This window comes from Pleurodeles waltl, chromosome 3_1 (assembly GCF_031143425.1).
Source record: "Pleurodeles waltl isolate 20211129_DDA chromosome 3_1, aPleWal1.hap1.20221129, whole genome shotgun sequence".
Taxonomy (NCBI): domain Eukaryota; kingdom Metazoa; phylum Chordata; class Amphibia; order Caudata; family Salamandridae; genus Pleurodeles; species Pleurodeles waltl.
Genome location: NC_090440.1, coordinates 304,967,533 through 304,984,616, shown reverse-complemented (window position 1 = coordinate 304,984,616; position 17,084 = coordinate 304,967,533). Strand labels below are relative to the sequence as shown.

The 17,084-nt window shown below is 43.0% G+C and overlaps 1 protein-coding gene across 2 annotated transcripts in view; it reads right to left on the bottom strand.

Annotated features, from left to right (window-relative positions):
- Positions 1-17,084, bottom strand: part of WDR72 (WD repeat domain 72) — an 896,838-nt gene that overhangs the window by 458,953 nt on the left and 420,801 nt on the right. For both annotated transcript variants that reach the window (XM_069222448.1, XM_069222449.1), the window contains one exon: positions 11,678-11,880. In XM_069222448.1, coding sequence (XP_069078549.1) covers positions 11,678-11,880 — 203 coding nt within the window. The remainder of the gene's footprint in view (positions 1-11,677; positions 11,881-17,084) is intronic.

Genomic DNA, 17,084 nt, shown 5'->3' with positions numbered 1-17,084 from the left:
GTAAGTCCTTCTCCATGGGGTTTGGGGGAGCAGACAGGGGAAAAATAAAAAGTTTTTTCCTTTCCCCTGTGCCTGTTTGGAGGGAATTTCTGCTCCACGATCACAGTGAGGGCCTCGATTGTGGAGCAATCCACCTACTGAGCCACCAGAAACTTTTGTTTTGTGTGGGGGGAGTGACCCCTTGGACAAGGGTTGCTCCCCAGGGGGACAATGTACTTATCCTTGTTTTGGCTGCCCTGGGGCGTAGATCGGCTGTTTTTTGCCAGCCTAACTGCCCGCCATGGGGCCCAAAATCCACTTGAATGCCAGGGATATGTTTTGCCACCATAATTTACAAAGAGCAACCTCTTAGGCAAGGGTCTCTCCCTTGAAGGAGAATTCACTAAGGTATGCCCCCCCCCCCCAACCCCCCCAAAAAGAGGGCACATCAGCACTTTTTAGGCCGATCTCCCCTCTTGGGTTGGGGGTGAAAGCCCACTAAACCACCAGGGATTTCTTTGTTTTTGTAGAGTAGCTACCACTTGGAGAATGGTTGCTCCCTTGAGGGAGAATTTATTTAGCTATTCCACCCTCCCACTCAGAGGGCCAATCAGCCATTTTTTGGCTCACCAGTACTCTGGGGGAGTGGAAGTCCACTAAACCACCAGGGATTTCTTAATCTGTAGGGTAGCGGTCCCTTAGGCAAGGGTCACTCCCTTGGGGAGAACCTATTAAGTTATTACACCCCCCCCAGCAGAGGGCAGATCTCTCATTTTTAGTCCGATCTGCCCTCTGGAGGGGGGAGGGAGTGGAAGCACACTGAACCCCCAGGGATTTCTTTGTTTTTAAAGTAGCGACCCTTTGGATAGGCTTATTGCTGCTGATGTGTGTGGCTGGCATTTGAGTCATGATGGGTAGCATTTTATGATAACTGTTTATATCTTGTCATCGTTAGCATTTGTGTTTGTAAGGTTTTATTTCTCCTTTTTATTCTAGTGCAAAGCTTTTGATTTCCTTTGCCGTGACTCCTGTTTGCGGTTTGGGCACTGGTTGATCTGCAGTTTCTGTAGTTGCATGTGTTTGTTAAGAAAATGTTTTTTGTACTATTTACTGTAAACTAGTATTGTTTCCCTGCATGAATGTGTTTTTTTGCAAACAGGATAATAACAGTATGTTTAGCTTCGGTTTTGTGTGTGAAATTCTCCTTGCATTTGTGCAAGACGTGTATTGCGCAGTCTTGTGAGTAATTGTTTTTCCTTTCTCGTGGGATATCGTTGGCGCTTGCTGTGTCTGTGCAAAGTAAGTGCTGTTGAGTCTAGCTGACTGTGTAAAGTGAGTGGTATTGTTTTTGACTAATTAGGGCTTTGTGATGAAGCCACATTTTTGTATTACTTATTTTACACTGTGTTGGTTATTGTTGACTTATTTGTCAAGTTACTTTTAATAGTAAGGATCATGGCGAGCTGCAGAATTGCTGCTGAGCAGGGTGTTAGTATGCTTTTCAAATCTTCCTCTGACCATGATTATGAGAGTAACTCTTCATCTGAGGCAGAGGAGGTAGGGAAAGATTCTGGCAGTCAATTTTCTGTCCGAGAGGAATCATCTGATGATGAAGCCACTCTCAGTGTGGTAGAAGTGCCTCTTTTAGAGGAGGACACTGATGTGCTGGTAGTGCAACAAGAGGCATCTGGATTGTAGCATGGGGCTGCAAGGCATCCCATGGAAAGAGCTGAACTTTGGGTTTCCCCTAACATGGTGCAGATGGTGTTTGCCCATCTTCAGTGGTGTCTCAGGGTATGGAATGAATACTGAAAACTTTTTGCCTATACATTTCTATCAGTTGCTTATGGATGATGTATTTTTGGATGAGATTGTTGAGCAGACTAATTTGTATGCTGCAACACAAAAGGATGATGGACGGAGTGCTAAACAATGCAAACACTCACCCCCAGACACACATCTGGGTTTAATCCATTGTTTTTGTTGCTCACCAGGCCACCCCAGTTTGTACCCAGCCATATGAAAATCAGTATTGACCCTGTTCCCCATGGGAACAGTCCAGCCCGAACTGCCAAGCCAGGTCCTCCCTGGACTGGAAACAAGCATCCTAGGACTGGTTTCAGAGTATCACCCTTCATCAGCCAGGCTAGCTTGAATCCAGTGACACAGTGAGCACGGAACCCACATCTGGGCATACCCTTCCCACTTAAGGCTGGTGCTTGGTTGGTGGTGAAAATGGATTGGCACTTGGCTGGTGATTAGCGTGGACTGGAGCTTGGCTGAGCATGTATGTGTGAGCTGGCGCTTGGCTGGTGGTGTGAGAGAACTGGCTCTTGGTTGGCACTGTGTGAGTAGTGACTTTCTGCTGGTCACTACACATACTACTAGCCAAATGCTAGCCCATACACTCCTTCAGCCGTTGTGATTGGTGTGTCAGGCATGAGAGCATATGAAAGTTATTGGCCCTTGAATGGCACTGTCTGTTGATGTGCATGGTGTAATGTGCTAGGCCTGTGGCTGGCAGTTTGAATTGCCTTGTGTGTCACGCACGAAAAGTGTGTGAATGGATTGTAAAGCGGTTGGTGCCTTGACGCGGCTTTACAGCTCACAAGCTGAAAGTCATTGGTTCAGTTTTTTTTATCTTTCAATTATTAACAGTGCATTTCATTTTTGTGAAATCTCTTGTTAATTACATTTTATATATTGTACCATCATTTACCTTGTGCCAATTCCAAACAAATGTGCGCAATGAACAGAGGGCTGTGCAGTAATAATTGTCTTTTCTGTCTTTCTCTGCCAGGGTGTAGATTGTCTCTACATTATCTCTTGTTGTGATTGTTGTAATATGCTGGGTCCCCTAGCTGAAGGTGTGAATGGTCTTGTGTGTATCATGTATGAAAGCAGTGTAAATGGCCTGTAAAGTGGTTTGTGCCTTGTTGCGAGCTGTGAGTCACTGATTCTGTTTTGTGAACTATTATTAACAGTAGATTTAACTTTTGTGAAATCTTGTTAATAAAAGTTTAAATATTGAACTATCACTCACCCTTGCGGCAAATCCAACCAGTACTTATGTGTATCAAGAATGAGAGTGTAAAGAACAAGCTCGCTCACCTTCCCAAGTTATCATCAACAACCACAAGAAGCAAGCATCCTGCCTAACCCTTTACTTACGAGATGTCCCAGATAGTCAAATTATAAAAATCACTATTTTTAACCTTTGTCCAAATTTGCCACAACTAAAAACACTCCAAACTGGTTACCCACCACAAGACCATTGTGTTTGAACTTCTCCTCTCAGTTAGGAATTCAAATCCCGAAAAAAAAACTGCTCCGCTGTAATCAAGCATCAAAACACACCCGACACACTAGTTGTCTCTGGCGGGACCCCAGTGGTGAAGCAGGTCACCAACTAGGTTGGTGGGTAAGGGGTCTTTTTAACAAACCATAAGGGTGTTTTTTTCACAATTTGAGTGTTTGGCACATCACAGAAGTAAGAGACTTGGTAGAATGCTCAATTCTGGTCTAGGGAAAACCACCAACTTCATGTATATATTTGTAAACTAGACACCCAGGCGAATACAGGAAAGTGTGCCTCTTTTGGATTCCAATACATTTTCTTACCCACAATACCCTGTAAAACCCAAAATGTGACTAAAATCACACATTTTCCTTGAGGTTCTGTGCCATATAGTGTTCCCCTTGGTCTCCTGATGAAAATAATACCTCACTGGTGTAGGTGCCAGAGCAGAATCAGCCTAAAAATGTATTAAAAAGCTGCTCTTTTGGACCCACTTTGGTTCCCCCTCAAACTCAACACGTTTTTGGTCCTTCCCTGTCACAGGCATTTGGCCCGTTCACACAAGTGAGGTATTATTTTTAATGGGGGACCGAGGGGAATGCTGAGTGGTAGGAAATTTGTAGCTCCCCTCAAATTCCAGAACTTGCCATCACAGAAATGGGAGGAAAATATGTCTTCAGACACATTTTGAGTTTGCAAATGATTCTGGGTTAAAAAGTGGTGCGAGCCCAAAAACACCGCACCCTGGATTTCTCAATGTGTGTAGTTGTCAAAAATGAACAGGTTTGCTATGTTTCCCTAGGTGCCAGATGAGTTAGAACCCAAAATGCACATCTAGGCACATTGCAAAAAAGAGTCAGTTTCCAGTGGAAAAATGTTCTGTGTCCACATTGTGTTTTGGGCCTTTTCCTGGTGGGGGCACTAGACCTACCCAAACAACTGAGGTTCCATTTTTATTGGGAGACTTGGGGAAATGCTGGCTAGAAGGTCTGAGACGCCACTCAGATTCCAAAACTTTCCATCACAGAAAAAGGAGGAAAATGTGTTTTTAGACAAATTGAGCTTGCAAGGGATTCTTGGTAAAAAATATGTGCTCTGAGTCACACCAGTCACTCCAGCCTGGATTCTCCTAGGTCCCTAGGTTTCAGAAATGTACAGGTCTTCTAGGATTCCCTAGGTGCTGGGTTACCAGCTAGGCACATTGCAAAAAAACAAAAAAAAAGCAAATCAGTTTTCAGAGGAAAAATGTGATGTGTCCGTGTTGTGTTTTGGGCTATTTCCTGTTGGGGTCTGTTAGACCTGTCAGTTCTTTGCACAGGTTTCTTCTGTCTTTATGGCTTCTGACCTCCTGTTATGATCCTGTGCTGAAGTTCGATTTTGCTGGCTTTAGGACTGGGCACTTTGCCATTGCTGACCAGTGCTAAAATGCTCGTGCTCCCTTGTGTAAATTGTGATTATGATTGGTTATCCCTGATTGGCATAACTGATTTACTGTTAAGTCCATAGTACAGTGCACACGAGGTGCCCAGGGCCTGTAAATCAAATATTACTAGTGGACCTGCAGCACTGATTGTGTCACCCACATGAGTAGCCCTGTGATCATGCCTCAAACCTGTCACTGCAGTGTCTGTGTGTGCAGCTGTGCACTGCCAAGTCGACCCGACAAGGGTACCCACTTGCTAGGCCTACATTATCACTTTTACTACATGTAAGTCACACCTAAGGTAAGTCCTAGGTAGCCCCAAGGGCAGGGTGCAGTGTTTTAAAAGGTAGCACATGCACTGGTGTGTTTTACATGTCCTAATAGTGAAATACTGCCAAATTCAGTTTTCACTATTGCAAGGCCTATCTCTCCCATGGGGATTGCCTTTAAATCTCTTTTTAGCACAGTTTCCCATTGGGAGCAGCTAGAGATAAGGAGATTGGGGTCACAGAACCTACAAATTAAAAATACATCCTTTGGTAAGGTTGGTTTTCATATTGTCTGTTTGAAAATGCCTCTTTTAGAGAGTATTTTCTTGCTTTGCCATTCTGTGCCTACGCTTGGCTTCTGAATCAACGTCTGGGTCAGACTGACAGTTGGGCTGTTTGTGAATTCACTCTAGACAATAACACAAAGGGAGCTGAGGTGTGTCCTGCATATCATGACGAGTCTTCCTGGGCTAGAGACAGAGGAGTTCTCACCTGCACTTGAAAGGGCTGTGTCTGTCCCCTTACAATACCGTCTCCAGCCCCCTAAAGTGTGGCTGGGGCAGGGCAAGGAAGAGCTAAGGTCTTGTGCACTACAAAGACTATACTTTGATGTTTCCCTGATTCACAGGCAGAAATGAGTTTAAGTAGTGGACCTATGACCCCTGACTTTTCAATTACTTCTGGATCAAGAAGAAACTCTGCCATGGACAAGAGCTTGATGAAGACCTGCCACTCTGCCTTTTGCATTGCTGCTCTGCTGCTGCTGCTGCTTCTGCCTTGCAAGTGAAAGGACTGGACTTTGTTTTGTGAAATCCTGCATGTGATGTTTCTCCAAGGGCTTGGACTGAGCTTCCCTCCTGTTCTGAAGTCTCAGGGCCATCAAAGGCTTCATCTGCCAGCACCTGGGCTCTCTTGCTGAGACCCCTACCCTGCCACTTGGTGCCACACCCAGTCCGTGGGCCCCTGAAAGGCGAAGCTGTTAAACCCACGGTGAAAATCCATACTCTGGAGCAGAGCGGCAGAAAAACTGATGCAACGCTGCACAGCGGCTGAAAAATCGACGCAGCACTGGTGAAATTTACGCATCATCAGCTCAGCACAGATTCATCACTGCTGTGCGTCTGGATTTTTCATGCATCGTCCCGGGGTGTGAAATCTTCACCACATGGATCTGAGGCTGCCTGGAAACCTACGCATCCCTTCCCTGTGAGGAAAGAATCAACGCATTGCTTACCTGGCGGACAAAGATTCAACACACAGCCTCACTTGTGAGAGTGAGGAATCAATGCATTGCATGCATTTCTGATGCATGCATTTCTGATGCACGCCCACCCCTGCGGCTTTATTTTTGACACATACCAGGTACTTTTTACTAAAACGAAGCATCCATTAGTTCTTATGGATTAAGACTCTTTTTACTTCAAAATTTGATACCTTTACTTGTCTGTGTTGGATGTTTGTCGTTTTGGTCTTGTTTGATTTAGAAAATATTGTCTATTTTTCTAAACAGGTGTGAAGTCCTTTTGTGGTGTTTCCACTGTGTTACTGTGTGTGTCTGTACAAATACTTTACACTTTCCTCTGAGATAAGCCTGGCTGCTTGTGCCAAGCTACCAAGGGGTTAAGCAGAGGTTATCTGAGCTATGTATCTCCCTTGCCCTGACTAGAGTGAGGGTCCATACTTGGACAGGGTGTAAGCTGACTGCCATACTAGAGACCCTGTTTCAAACAGAGGCATTAAGCCTACACACACAGATGATGTACCATTTTCATCGGGAGACTTGAGGGAATGCTGGGTGGAGGGAGGTTTGTGGCTCTCCTCAGATTCCAGAACTTTCCATCACATAAATATGAGGAAAATCTTTTTTTAGACCAAGTATGAGATTTTGCAAGAGATTCTAGGGGGAAACAATGTTCTGAGTGCCACACAAGTTAACCCATCCTTGATTCCCTTAGGTGTCTAGTTTTAATAAATGTACAGGTTTGCTAGATTACCTGTTAGACTTTTCATCCTTGGCGTGGTCTCCTTTAACTTTCTGCCTCCGTTTCCCAGGTTGTTGATATGTGCTGGACTCTTTTTGCTGTTTTTGTTACACTGGGCACTTCACCACTGCTAACCAGTGCTAAAGTGCAAGTGCTCCTATACAAAATGTGTATGCAATTGTTCATCCATGATTGGCATAACTGATTTACTGTTAAGTCCATAGTACAGTGCACCAGAGTTGCCCAGAACATGTAAATCAAATGCTACTAGTGGGCCTGCAGCACTGGTTGTGCCACACACATTACTAGCTCTGTAATGATGTCTCAGACCTGCCACTGCAGTGTCTGTGCAGTTTTAAACTATAAATTTGAATTCACAAATGTACCCACCTGCCAGGCCTAAACCTTCACTTTTCTTCAACGTAAGACACCCCTAAGGTAGGCCCTAGGTAGCCCCAAGGGCAGGGTGCAGTGTATGGTTAAGGTAGGTCATATAGTAATGTGTTTTATATGTCCTGACAGTGAAATACTACTCAATTCGTTTTTCACTGTTGCAAGGCCTGTCCCTCTCATAGGTTAACATGGGGGCTACCTTTAAAAATGATTAAAGTGTAGATTCCCTTTGGGAGCGGATAGACATGGAGATTGGGGTCTCTGAGCTCACAATTTAAAAATACATCTTTTAGTAAAGTTGATTTTAAGATTGTGTGTTTAAAAATGCCACTTTTAGAATGTGGCCATTTTCTTGCTTAAACCATTTCTGTGACTCTGCCTGTTTGTGTATTCCCTGTCTGGGTCAATTTGACAGTTGGGCTGGTTGCACCTCTCAGTAGACAGTGACACAAAGGGAGCTGGGGTGTAGTCTGCATTTCCTGATGAGCCATCTGTGCTATGAGGGAGGGGATGAGTGGTCACTCACACCTGAAAGGGCTGTGCCTGCCCTCACACAATGCAATCTCCAACCCCCTGATGTGTGTCAGGGGCCTGGCCTGGGCAAGGCAGGCTTTCACAATCAAGAGAGACTTTCCTTTGAAGTAAGCCTACTTCAAAGGGAACAATGGGTATAAGAAGGGCACCCAAAACCACAGACTATAGAACACTTCTGGAAACCAAGAGGAACCTCTGCTTGGAGAAGAGCTAAAGAGAGGAGGAAGAAGAGCTGCCCTGCCTCTGACTGTGCTTTGTGGAGCTATCCTGCAGTTGCTGCTTCTGCCTGTGCTAGAGGACAAAGACTGGACTTTGTGTTGCCTTCCTTGTTGTAAAGAACTCTCCAAGGGCTTGATTTAGAGCTTGCCTCCTGTTGTTTGAAGTCTCAGGGACAGCAAAGACTTCTCTCTGCCAGCACCTGGAGCCTCTGCCAAGACTCCCACTCTGCCAAGTGGTGCCCATCCAGATCCTGGGACCCTGAAAGGAGAAGCTGGCAGCCCAAGTGTGAGAAATCCACGCACCGACCACTGTGCAGGGAAAAGATCAACAAGACTCCGATCTGCGGCTGAAAAATCAACGCGCACCTGCAACACGACCAGAAGATCAACGCCTGTGGCTGGAAAAATGACGCGCAGCATTGCTGACAGAGGCTGGTGAGATCGCAACTCGCGCGGCATGGTTTTCAGATCATCGTGCAGCAGGATTTCTGACGCAAACATCGCTGGGCGTGCAAAAACCATGCAAGGCCTGTCCGGAGCCGAGAGTGCGGTTCTAATTGATGCATCGCTCTCCTGAGGAGAGAATAAAGGACACACTCCGACTCAACTGAAGGAGAAACAATGCAAGGTCTCGCTTGTGAGTGATATCGATACATCGCAAGTCCTTTTTGACGCACTCTCACCCAAGCGGGGTTATTTTTGACACACCCAGGTTCATTTTCACGCTAACAGCGTTAGCGTTGTGTTTAAAACTACATGAAGACTCTTTTTCCTTTTTAATTGATAACTTGACTTGCATAACGTGAATTATTTTCGTTTTGGTCTTGTTTTGTTTAGATAAATATTTTCTATTATTATAAACCTGTGTTGTGTCATTTTGTAGTGTTTTTCATTAAGTTACTGTGTGTGTTGGTACAAATACTTTACACCTAGCACTCTGAAGTTAAGCCTGCCTGATCGTGCCAAGCTACCAATGGGGTGATCAGGGATTAGCGGAGGGAGATTCTCCTTTACCCTGACTAGAGTGAGGGTCTTTGCTTGGACAGGGGGTAACCTCACTGCCAACCAAAGACCCCATTTCTAACATTATCTTAGATGGCGACTGAGCTAGGGCCCAAAATCCAAAGCTGGCCACATAGCAAAAAACAAGTCACTAGGCCGACCCACATAAGTGAGGGAGCATTTTATCGGGAGACTTGGGGGAATGGTGGGTGGATTGAAGTTCATGGCTCCACTCAGATGTCAGAAAGTTCCATCACAGGAATGAGAGAAAAATATGCCTTTTCATACAAATTTTAAGTTTTGCAAGGGATTTTGGGTAACAAAATATGGTGGAAGCCATAGAAGTCACCCATTTGTGGAGTTCCCTAGGTATCTAGTTTTCAAAAATTTACAGGTTTGCTAGTTTCTCCTAGGTACCGGCGGAGCTTGAGCCCAAAATCCACAGTTAGGCACATTGAAAAAAAGGTCAGTTTTCATTGGAAAAACGTGATGTGCCCATGTTGTGTTCTGGGCTGTTACCTGTTGTGGGCACTAGGCCTACCCACACAAGTGAGGTACCATTTTTATCACAAGACTTGGGGGAATGCTTGGTGGAAGGATATTTAAGGATTCCCTCAGGTTCCAGGACTTTCCTTCACAGAAATGTAAGAAAAATGAGTTTTTTTAGATAAATGTTGAGGTTTGACAGGGATTCTAGGTAACAGAACCTGGTGGGAGCCGCACAAGTCACCCCATCCTAGAATTCTCTAGGTGTCTAGTTTCAAAAATATACAGATTTGCTAGGTTTCCCTAGATGCCAGCTGTGCTAGGCCACAAATTTCAAATCTATGCACATTGCGAAAACAAGTCATTTTTCAGTGGAAAAATGTGATGTTTACATGTTGCGTTTTAGGCCATTTCCTGTTGTGGGCACTAGACCTACCCACACAAGTGAGGTACCATTTTTATTGGGAGACTCGGGGAAATGATGAGAGGATGGAAATTTGTGGCTCCCCTCATATTCCAGAACTTTCCATCACAGAATGATGAAAATTAGTTTTTAAACACATTGTGAGGTTTGCAAGGGATTCTGTGTGACAGAACCTGGTGAGAGCCACACAACTCAACCCATCCTTGTTGCGTTTTGGGACATCTCCTGTTGTGGGCACTAGGCCTACCCACACAAGTGAGGTACCATTTTTATAGTGAGACTTGTGGAAACAAGGAATAGCAAAACAGGTGTCATTACCAATTTTCTTTCTCTGCAATTGTGACTTCCAAACTTAAGACAGTATGTAAAAAATAAGTAATTTTGAGACATGCCCTCTAATTCTAATTCTGGTACCTATTTTTCACTCTTAATATTTTACCAAACGAATTGCTGTATACCTGATACACAATGAAAACCCATTGCAAAAAGCATCTCATTTATTGGTTCTAGGTACCTCTGGTTATTGGTAAACCTACAAACCCTAAATATACCCGCAAACAGAAGGGTCCTGCGAATGTAACAGTATATTGCTTTTGAAAATCTGCCATAGTTAGAAAAAGTTACAGATGAAAACGTAGACACAAAGGGCTTTTTTTCAGCGCAATTTCAATATTTTTTATTGCAACTGTTACTTTCTATAGGAAATCCTTGAAAGATCTACGCCTTGCTGAATTTATAATTTTGCCTACTTTTTAGAAATGTATAGCTTTCCAGGATCGGCCCACTGGTTTCACATCCATTTTGTCACTAACTGGAAGGAGGTTCAAAGCACAAAGAAAAGGAAACATAGGGTTTGTCCCAGTAAAATGCCAAAACTGTGTTAAGAAATGAGGTTTCATTCTAGTCTGCCGGTTTCTGAAAGGTGGGAAGGTGGTTATTTTAGCATTGCACACCCTTTGTTGATGCCATTTGCAGGGAAAAATTCCAATGCTTTCTTCTGCAGCACTTTTTTCTCCATTTTCTCTCAAAAAACCCAAATTTCAGCTGTATTTTGGCTAAATTCTCGGTTCCCTCCAAGGAAGTATTTGAATTTGTCATGGATAGCTTATGTGTACAAAACGTTATAGGGACCTAAGCACAAACTACCACAAATTGTCAAAAAATACTTAGCACAGGGGAGTGGGAGGCCTAGCAGTGAAGTGGTTAATGGGTAGCCTAGAAATATACTGTTTACTTGTTTTTTCTTTCAAATGTTCAGCTACTTTAGAAGGTAGTATATGAAGGCATGTGCTTTAAAAACATTATGCGAAAAGTACATATCAAAGGATTGTATGTGCATGTTGCCTTTGTTTCTGGTATTACATTTAGTGGCAGCAGGTATTTGACAATTGCAAGAATTGGGTTGTACCGTTTCAGACAAGTCAGTTCAGTCCCAAAATCTGACTTTATTTTTAAAGCCGTGAAACTATAAAACCCCAAAGGGGACAAATCTCACATTTTCAAGAGATGCTTAGCAGGATGGAAAATTCCCTTCATTTTGTTTTATTATAGTTTTATGTCTAAAATTAAAACATAACCCACACTTTACTTCACTCTTTTCTTGATGGTGTCCTTTCTCTTTGTTGTCTTTTAACATTCATCAGTAAATATGTTTCATTATATGACCTACCTTTTGTGTGAACTTTTCAGTGTGTGGGTGACTGTACACCACTGTACCAAGCTTGTGAGAGCTGGTAGTTTTGTAGATTGAGTTTTTCTTGGGTGTCTCTTGGGCAACAAAGGGTACAGGATCTGGCTTAAGAAAATTAGACTCTACACAAGATGTCAGAATTGCTTTTGCTACGTCCCCTGTTTCATGCCGCTCGAGGGTGCCTACGAGAAGAACACAAAAAAAACTACTTATTAGAAACGCTTTAAATATTTAAACTACAACAATTCCCACATGGTTGTTACCAACAATGTCTCAGCAATGTCATTTTTTGCTGCACCACATAGTCTCAAATTTGGCACTTCTCCTCAAAACCCCACTACACAAGAAAAAGAAAATAGGTGGTACATCTTCCTCTGTTCAAGCGGCCAATCTAAGGAATTCATTAACCCCCAAATGTAAGATCCACAGATAACTATCTTATCTTCAGAAGAATACTCAAGAGTTGGCTCTTTCATACATAACCACCATACTCAAACAGCAATATACTGCATATCCTTGTGCATGCAAACATTCATAATTTGATTATATATATGCATCTACATGTGTGTTTCTTTGTTTAAATATTTATACCTTCTTTAGCTTAAAATATATACATTCTCTTAAGACCTGTTTAACAAATGTATATATTAGTTACAGTTAAATATATATAAGCATTGGGGCAGGAGTCCTGGAGAAAATCATATATGTGTACAAATATATACATACAAATATATATTATTCTACTCTTAACATGTTCATAGGTCATTGAATAGTTTCTATATACGTTTGATTAGATGCTTATGAGTCTGTTTTATTTTATGTATCACAAGAGCAAAATATTATCTTAACTATTTATCTATAAGCATTTCAGTAATAAAATAATGATAGATAAAAATAATGTTACAAAAGTACATAAATAAATTAACTTCAAATACTGCAACTCTTGAAATTCAGTGTTAATATGATATAACTTTAAATATCAATATATTATATTCCATACACATATATTCCCTTACTATATAATCATGTATCTATATATATATATATATATATATATATATATATATATATTTGTTTAGTCCTACCGTACAAGAGAAAAAAAGGAAAAAGAAAAACCACACACTCTCCATTGTTCTGTTTCACCTTCACCCTATAACTCTATCAATCTATCCTCTATCCCACTTTCTGACTCATCCTACTACTATGATCTCCAAAATACCCCATCTTAGACTCTTTTGTCCTCCACCCTTCCTGGCTCACTTAAAGCTCAGTTTACTATCATGATCTCCCAAACAATTCTACAAAATTCTCCCTCATGTATCCCTCCTTGGACTTATCCCAAACCTCCTTTTACTACTATGATCTCCCTAATCCATCTCTACAGACTCTTCCCTCCTCCATCTCTCCTTTACTCATCCCAAACCTAATCTTACTACTATGATCTCCCAACTAACACTTTCTGGATTCTTTACTCCTCTATCCCTTCATTATTCTTTTCAATCTAACTAACAGATTCACCTGTCATACATCCAAATTAACTCATACCCCCCATACTAATGCTAATACTATACTCATATTTCCCTATACTAATCCACCACTAACCCTTTTGGGTTCCAGAGTAGCACACTACTTGCTGATAGCAATTTGATACCTTATCAGGGATAGTAAGTGATCTATAAATACAATTACAATTAGATTTAAAAAACCTACTGGTCAGACACCAAGCAACACATGGTTTCTTGATTGCAAACAAGTGTGCATCACATAAACTTCAGCATAAAAAAATGGTATTAGGCAAACTTGACATCCCATTACCTATTCAAACATTAAACAGGAAAAATTAAAGTTTTAGTATTTTAGCAGAATAATTAACTTTGAATCAGTTCAAATATGCTCTTAAATTATAAATGCAACATATAGCTCACTTATTATTTTGCATTTATGCAGCACTTGTGTAGCTTTGAAGTTAAAATAAAATTACATGATTCTGATCATGGTCATGAACACAGCTACTCACAAGCCACACTTATCTTTTAAGGGCTGAGACTGTTCATAAATATTGAGTGAATATTTCAGTTCTGCGTCCGGATATACAGAGTCAACACAACATTTAATATAACCAAATGAGAACGCTTTGGAAAACATTGTTCAAGACAATGGCTTTGCAACCTAATTTGGGATGAAGATTACTGTATGTTAAATCTCATCATTGGCCTCAAACTAGAACCCCCATTAACACAGCTATGCACAAACATCACAGAGAAAAGGATTTAACACACATTCTCACTGTGCATTGAAAAGACAATGATCCATTTAATGAACCTGTGAATTGAATTAACAGATCTCCATAAAGAAAGTCAATTGTTTTCGCCTGCAGGAAGGTAGACAGTGGCAACTATCCTCAGAGTTATGTTTTTAGTATTTGTAGAGTGCTCACCGAATTTTGAGTACTTCCAAACAAAACCGCCTGACAGAGGAAAGTGTGGCAAAGTGAATAGAGCTTAAATTTAGAGACGAGAAAAGAAGGGGAAGGTAAGGAGCACAGATGAGTTGTCAAAGATCTTTTGCACTGTGACCAATCCTTTGAACTGTACTTTTTTAGTCGGGCCCAGTAGAGTGATCTGACACTAGTCGATTTCTCCAGGAGTTGTAGCTTTTAATGGGATTTCTCAGGTAGTCCTATATAGCATTTTTGTAGCTCAACCTAAATTGTATTAATTTGGTCACTAGAAGAGAATGAGATTTTAATGGAATACAGGGTACAATTTTATTTCCAGAATCTTTATTTGCCAGAAACATACACATTAATTTTGGGTTTCCAAGGAAAGGCCAGAATCAATGCAAGTGCCCCGATTAAAGACCAATTTTACCAGGGAGATTGGAAAGTCCAATTCTTAGGACCATCAGGCAAGGTTCAACTTACTCAGTTTTTTTAGATTACCAGTTATTTTTTGAATGAACTAAATCTGACAGAATTTCAATCCATCAAATTTCATTTGCTGATGATCTCAGTTAGGTCTTCCAGTATGACACAAGAAAGCAGTCATTTTGAATGCCTATCTGCCACTTTAAATAACAATTGTGCACCATTAGTGTACATATTGAATGATGCACACACATACATACTCATATAAAACAGTACACTATAAGGGTTGCTAGTGGGGGCACATAGATTTGAAAGAGTAACAGACACAGTACAGAAAACTCTTTCACTTCACAGGCAACATGCTTTGGTGCAGAATTGAAAAGTGGACGGAAGACAGTCGGATGATCTGAGATAAATGCCTGCAGTAATTTTAAAGTGAGGTTGTCTGAGCCCATATTGTTAGATGTTGCCAAGAGCAACACATGATCAAAGCAGTGCCCCCCTCCCACCCCCAGCCAGCAGCAACCGTTGCAAATCCTTTAACAAGGAACTATGGGGCTCATTCTGACCCCGGTGGTCCTTGACCGCGGGGGCCAGGGTCGGCGGGAGCACCGCCAACAGGCTGGCGGTGCCCTGCAGGGCATTCTGACCGCAGCGGTTTGGCCGCGGTCAGAACAGGAAAACCGGCGGTCTCCCGCTGCCCTGCTGAATCCTCCATGGCGGCGCAGCTTGCTGCGCCGCCATGGGGATTCAGACACCCCATACCGCCATCCTGTTCCTGGCGGTTCGCCCGCCAGGAACAGGATGACGGTATGGGGTGTCATGGGGCCCCTGGGGGCCCCTGCAGTGCCCATGCCAATGGCATGGGCACTGCAGGGGCCCCCGTAAGAGGGCCCCACAAAGAATTTCAGTGTCTGCTCAGCAGACACTGAAATTCGCGACGGGTGCAACTGCACCCGTCGCACCTTCCCACTCCGCCGGCTCCATTCGGAGCCGGCTTCCTCGTGGGAAGGGGTTTCCCGCTGGGCTGGCGGGCGGCCTCCTGGCGGTCGCCCGCCAGCCCAGCGGGAAACACAGAATAACCGCAGCGGTCTTCTGACCGCGGTGCGGTATTCTGGAGGGGGGAACTCTGGCGGGCGGCCTCTGCCGCCCGCCAGAGTTAGAATGACCCCCTATGTTTATTATCCTTTCCTGTTAAACAGTGGGGCATATGGGGTAACGAGTAGTGAGGGGAGTGCACAGTGCACTCCCCTCACTGCGCATGTATGTTTGGCCAGCCGTCTCAGTCCGGCCAAACACACATGCGCACAGGGCTCTCTGCAGTCCAGCAACTTAGTTGCTGGGCTGCAGGGAGCCTGCACAGGCTCCCAGTATGCCTGGGAGCACCCAGCTAGGGCGCTCTCAGCCAATCTTCATGCTGCTCTGAGCAGCATCAGGATTGGTCGCAGGGCAGACTGGGAGCCTGTGTCTGCGACGGAGATGGATGAGAGGAGCAGCGCGCGGACCAAGGTAAGTTTTTTTTTTAAAATGTATTGTTTTGCAATATTTTTGATGTCCCTACTCCCCGTGCGTCGCCCTGCCCCCTGTGATTCCCCACAAGCCGCAACTGGATCAAAGCCAGGGGATTAGTATAGAATGACTAGGACTCTTCCCTGTCCAAATCAACCAGTCTTCAGAGATCATCAAGAACTACGATGCCTACAAGCTCTGTTCTTTGGCCTGTTCGGTTATGTGATTTTACAACAGAAATCAGATATAGCAATCTGGCATGTTCGAGTCATGTCAATATTGGACATAGCAAACCTAAAGTTACTAATGAAAGATTCAAGTAGCCGTCAGACAAAAGTACACATTGCTCTATTTTTACGAATCACTGCCAACTAATTTGACAATATTGCATACAATTAATTAGAAGAAGCATTTGATGAAAGTACAGAATTTGTATTTTAAGGAACAACAGTAATTAATAACCAGTGCATAATTGCATTCCTGTCTGAAAGTCTCATCAAGGAAATTTGTTATACCCATAACACTGTGGTCGGTACTCAGTGGAGACAAGCTTTCACTCATTTGTTATGGCGCTCAAGTCACCCATAGGGTATCTCGGTGGTCAGACTGAAGCACACTAAGTAAATCTGAATATAGACACTACTCAATGAAAAGGAAAGTGGGGCTACTCTGAACTGGATTTTTTTCTTTCAAATTACTTGACAGTGGATGCACTGATTAAGGGCTTCCACATGTGTTAATACTAGTGTAAGACCTGTCAGCCCTGGGATGGTCTTCCCCCAATCTTTATCCTACGTGCCTCATGTTTTTGCTGATTCTTTTTGGTGGCCTTAGGACTCTGAGCACTTTACCACCACTGACCAGTGCTAAAGTGCCTGTGCTTCTCTGCTAATCATGATAGTAATGGTGTAACCCCAACTGGCATATTTAATTTACTTGTAAGCCCCTTGTAAAGTGCTCTACCATATACCACAGGCCTGTAAATTAAATGCTACTAGCAGGTCTGCAGCA